We start from the raw sequence: 4,476 nt of genomic DNA on the forward strand, positions 1-4,476 counted from the left end.
TGGGCTAGGCGGCAGTCCTCAGTGGGTGATGCGTATCCCTAATGGGGCATCAAGACTTCCCAAGGAGTACTCTGGGCAGGGGTAAAGGATCCGTGGTGGTGCAGTGGGTAAGCACTCAGCTGCTAACCGAAAGGTCAGCGGTGTGAACTCACCAGCCGCTCCGTGGGAGAGAAGACCTGATGATCTGCTCGCATAAAGCTTACAGCCTAGGAAACCCTGTGGGGCACATCTGCTCTGTCATAGGGTCACTAGGAGTTGGAATCGACTCGATAGCATACAAAAACTGGGCGGGGGTACTGTTGAAGGAAACCAGTTTCTAACTTTTCAACATCCATACGTAATCTTTCTTAAAACTGGGATGTCTAAGGATGCATCTCTGGAAGAGTCTAGCCAGTTCTTGGCTGCCTTCCCTTTCACACTCACACCTTTAAGAAAAAATTGTATTTGTTTTTGCTCGTCCCAAATCTTACTTACGTACATTGTCATAAAATGTAAAAAAGAAAAAAAAAAAAAAACCCCAAAACCCTCAGGTGCGACAAAGGGACAGTTCAACATAGGAGCCATGGTTTTTGTCTGAAATCCTTGTGTCCAGATGCTTTTTTGAATTCCCGATATTCTGGATTTGGGAAAGGCAGTCCCGTGCATACGTGACATAATGCCCTCCGAGGGCCTGGGGTGGCACTCTGACCCAGCCTGCTCGTGTTCTCAAGCAGAACATACGAGTATTCATGGTAAAGGGACGAGACTGTAAGTAGTCTTGCCTCGTGTCAATTTTGAGTGAAGCGAATCTTGAAAACGTGGAGTTTTAATAGTTTTTTGGATTTCAGAATTGCCAATGAGGGATCATAGACCTGAACGGGTGCCAGTGCTGTGAATGTGAGCAACTCACAACTGGATAGCAGATCCTCTTGCAAATCACCTGGCTTCTAATGAATACTTTGTTCTTAACAAAATTAAAATTGTAATTAATGGAGTTGCCAGCTAATAGATCGTTAAAAGTACTTTTTATGATACCCATTGCCATCAAGGCAATTCTCACTCATAGCAACCCTACAGGACAGCGTAAAACTGCCCCATCGGGTTTCCAAGGAGCAGCTGGTGGATTCGAACTGCCGACCTTTCGGTTAGCAGCCGAGCACTTAACCGCTGCGCCACCAGGGCTCCTTTTCTATAATAGAACAACTGGAAAGGAGTTCGGGGAACTGCATGGCATGGTTGTGACAGTTTCTTACCTGCCTGTTTCTGTGACCAGGGCTTCTTAGCACTTACACATGTAAAAACAGAATTAACGCTGAACCTTGCCTCATTCCAGCAGTAAGTAAGATTTATCCATGGATACATGAACCAATTGAAAAAAATCCAGAGGAAAGTTTTAACCGGGCCTTATGATGCATTTCAGTTTATATGCATGTTTTTGTTGCAGAGGAGTATATGATTAGTAAAATTGTCTAACTATTCAGAAAGCTTACGTATTTTAAGTAGATGATATAAGTGTTAGGTTATTACAGTAGATTTATATTTCGTTGGCTGTATTTAGGAGTGACTAGTAATTTAAGGGAGTTCTGGTGGTGCAGCGGTTAAGCGTTTGGCTGCTCACCAAAAGATCGGCAGTTCGAATCCACCAGCCGCTCCTTGGAAACCCTATGGGGCAGCTCTGCTCTGTCCTATACAGTCGTTATGAGTAGGAATCGGCTCAATAGCAACGGGTTTTGGGTTTTAGTAGTTTAAGAAGTCTGTAATATGCTGTAAATTACCTTTTGCAACTCTTTAAGTTATGAAAACTTTTATAGAGTTAAAGGGGGAAGGAAGCCCATCACTTTTCAGAAATAATGTCAGAGGCTGTGTGAGTAAACGGAGCCCTGGTGGCGCAGCGGTTAGGAGCTCAGCTGCTAACCAAGAGGCCGGCGGTTCCAATCTAACAGCCAGTAAAAGAGCTTATAGATCACTTGTGTGGATAGGGCCCTACTGGACTGGACCTCTCTGAGGTGGTCAGGGATGGCTTCACAGACACAGTGGTACCTGGGTGGCATTGGAAGTATGAGAGAAGTTTCCAGGCAGAGAAGAGGATAGATGCCATCCAGCCAAAATGAAGGCTCCAGAGGGAGAAGCAGCTTGGGTTTTGGGACATGGGGATGAGGATTAAATTCAGGTTGGATATGTTAGGGACATCCAGGTAAGGTAATGAGTTCGGAGCTCAGTTTGCTTTATGGTGAGATGCGGCAGAATGCATACCCTTTAGGGTGGAGGGCTCGAGGAGGGGAAGGATCAGGTGACTGCTGCAGAGTGCAACGGAAAGTTACAAATCGTGGCGTGTCGAAATCGGAAGGGACTTCAGTCCTCGCCTGGGTCGGTTTCCCTTTGCACAGAGCGCTTCTGTGGCCCTATTTCCTTGATGGTTTGGTAGCGGAGACGTTAGATTTGAGCCATGGTCTTCTGTCCCTGACAGAATTCCCAGAATGTTAGATCATGCGTTAGAAGAATACCATGAGGAAGTGGTTCAAGAAGGAGGAAGTGGGTGGCGTCCTCATGTTACTGTGTCCTCACAGTGTGACATTAACTGGAAAATGTTGAAGTAGTTTAACCTAAGAGTATCTTCACAGTAGAACTTCTGTTTGGGTATTCATAACTTCTTCCGTTTTCACCTAGGCTCAGCTGCCTGTCACATACTTCTCTGATCATATTTGTGGGGCAGTCTAACCACTGCTAATTATCCTGTGCTTTGTATCATTTGATGGGATTGTTTTTTCAGCCATTACCCTCAGTTTCATACATTGGTGCCCCGCGCGTGCGTACACACTTAAGACGGGGCATTTGTATTTTGTGAGACTTTGACTAATCGCGCTTATTCTGAAAAACTTTTTGTCACTTTTCCCCCCAGTTTTTGGTGACTTTTAAGAAAATTGTACCACCAAAGTTCAGAGGAGTGTGTATAAGACAAAAGTGCTGATGAAGTGTCTTGCTTTGCCTAAAATGCTCTCAGAGACAGGTAGGAAATGGGAGATTATCTTCCACAGTTGTTGAGATAACCTCTCTCCCTCGTTTTCTCCCTCAGGTGTTTGGGTTTCTGGCAAGTTTGATGTTTCTGTTGGACTTCGCCATCATGCTCCATGGAAAACACCAGGAGACCCAGCTGAGAAAACCAGAGATGACCACCAGGGCAGAGGCCCTCACGGAACCACTGAACACTTAGGCTCTGGGGACAGACGTTACATAAGGTGGTGACTCTGCGTGATGCCTGAGCCCTGGTGCAAAGACGCTCTTGAAGAATTTGTGTGATTGTTGAGACCACTTCGTTTGGAGAGCGGGAGGGGAGGCAGACAGCGGTTTGTACCACCCTTGGACCATGTGTCAGTTCGCGAGGGGACCAGAGGCGTTTGGTTTTTAATTTTTCTTTATAACGGTTGAAACTTGCCTCAAATGTAGTTTTTTTTGGGGGGAGAGGCCAATTGTTTCTGTAAATCATATAGATCAACGGATGATAAATTATTCTGTCATCTTTTTTAATAAAATATTTTACTAGGCTTAGCTTCCAAATTATGCTTTATAGCTATATAAGCAATATAATTATTATGTTCCTCCTTTTAGACAGAGTTTCATTTTTAAATTTGTTTGCTTAGCTATGAGTTTATTTTTTGGTAAAAGAAACCAAATAAATAGACAATGATTAGATTATGTTTTGTTCACTCAAATTTAATGTCTGTTTAAGGATCAATACTTAAAATGTTGGTCTGGGTTTTTTCCTTAAAATATAATAACCGGATTTTACTGTGTCTTATTCAGCCTTAAAATTATATTGAGATATTTTAGGAAAATTATTACTAACTCTTTCTGCAGCCTTCTATAGCTTAATGTAAATTACATGTGAGAGTCATTGATATTTTATGTGTATAAAAGCAACAACATCGGCATCCCCCTGTTGCACTTTGGTTGTTGATGGTGATATTAAGTAAAAAAAAAAAAAAAAAGATGGTTATATAATGTAACACAGAAAAATTGAACAAACTGTTACAAGGCCTAGGGACCAAAGATAAAAAAGATCTATCTTTTGCCCAATACAGTGAAAGTAATTATAAAGCTGAGCTTCAGACACTTAGCAGATATCTGAAGAGATGAGCTCACACTGTGACTTAGAAGACGGTCTGTTCCCATGTTGGCATCCGATTATTTTTACCTAAGTTAATACAGCTCAGCTGGGCCCTCTTTAAAATTTTCTTTGGAGCCAAGTCTTCTTTTAAAACTCCATCTAAGAGGTCAGTCACTCTGGCCTTTGACTTTTCGTCTGTTCGAGATGCCCCCTTTTCTATCTTCTTATCAGAAAGGTCCACACAGTGTTGCGTTGTCTGGCCGAGTGGGCCTCGCTCTGACTCTTCTTTGTTGTCAGTTGTCTTTAGGTGGTCCAGAATCTCGGGCCCTTTCAACTCTAGCGAGTGTGTAGTGGGATCGTTAGGGTCCTTGTTCCCACAGAGACACTGCTCT

General features: G+C 43.2%; 1 protein-coding gene across 1 annotated transcript in view; it reads left to right on the top strand.

The window, feature by feature from the left end:
• Positions 1–3,975, top strand: part of CMTM6 (CKLF like MARVEL transmembrane domain containing 6) — a 22,448-nt gene extending 18,473 nt beyond the window's left edge. Inside the window, exon 4 of the mRNA XM_004377406.2 lies at positions 3,053–3,975. Within this exon, the coding sequence (XP_004377463.1) occupies positions 3,053–3,190 (138 nt within the window). The 3' untranslated portion in view covers positions 3,191–3,975. The remainder of the gene's footprint in view (positions 1–3,052) is intronic.
• Positions 3,976–4,476: the final 501 nt, after the last annotated feature.

The sequence above is a fragment of the Trichechus manatus genome, unplaced genomic scaffold (assembly GCF_000243295.1).
Source record: "Trichechus manatus latirostris isolate Lorelei unplaced genomic scaffold, TriManLat1.0 scaffold00049, whole genome shotgun sequence".
In the NCBI taxonomy this organism is placed as follows: Eukaryota; Metazoa; Chordata; class Mammalia; order Sirenia; family Trichechidae; genus Trichechus; species Trichechus manatus.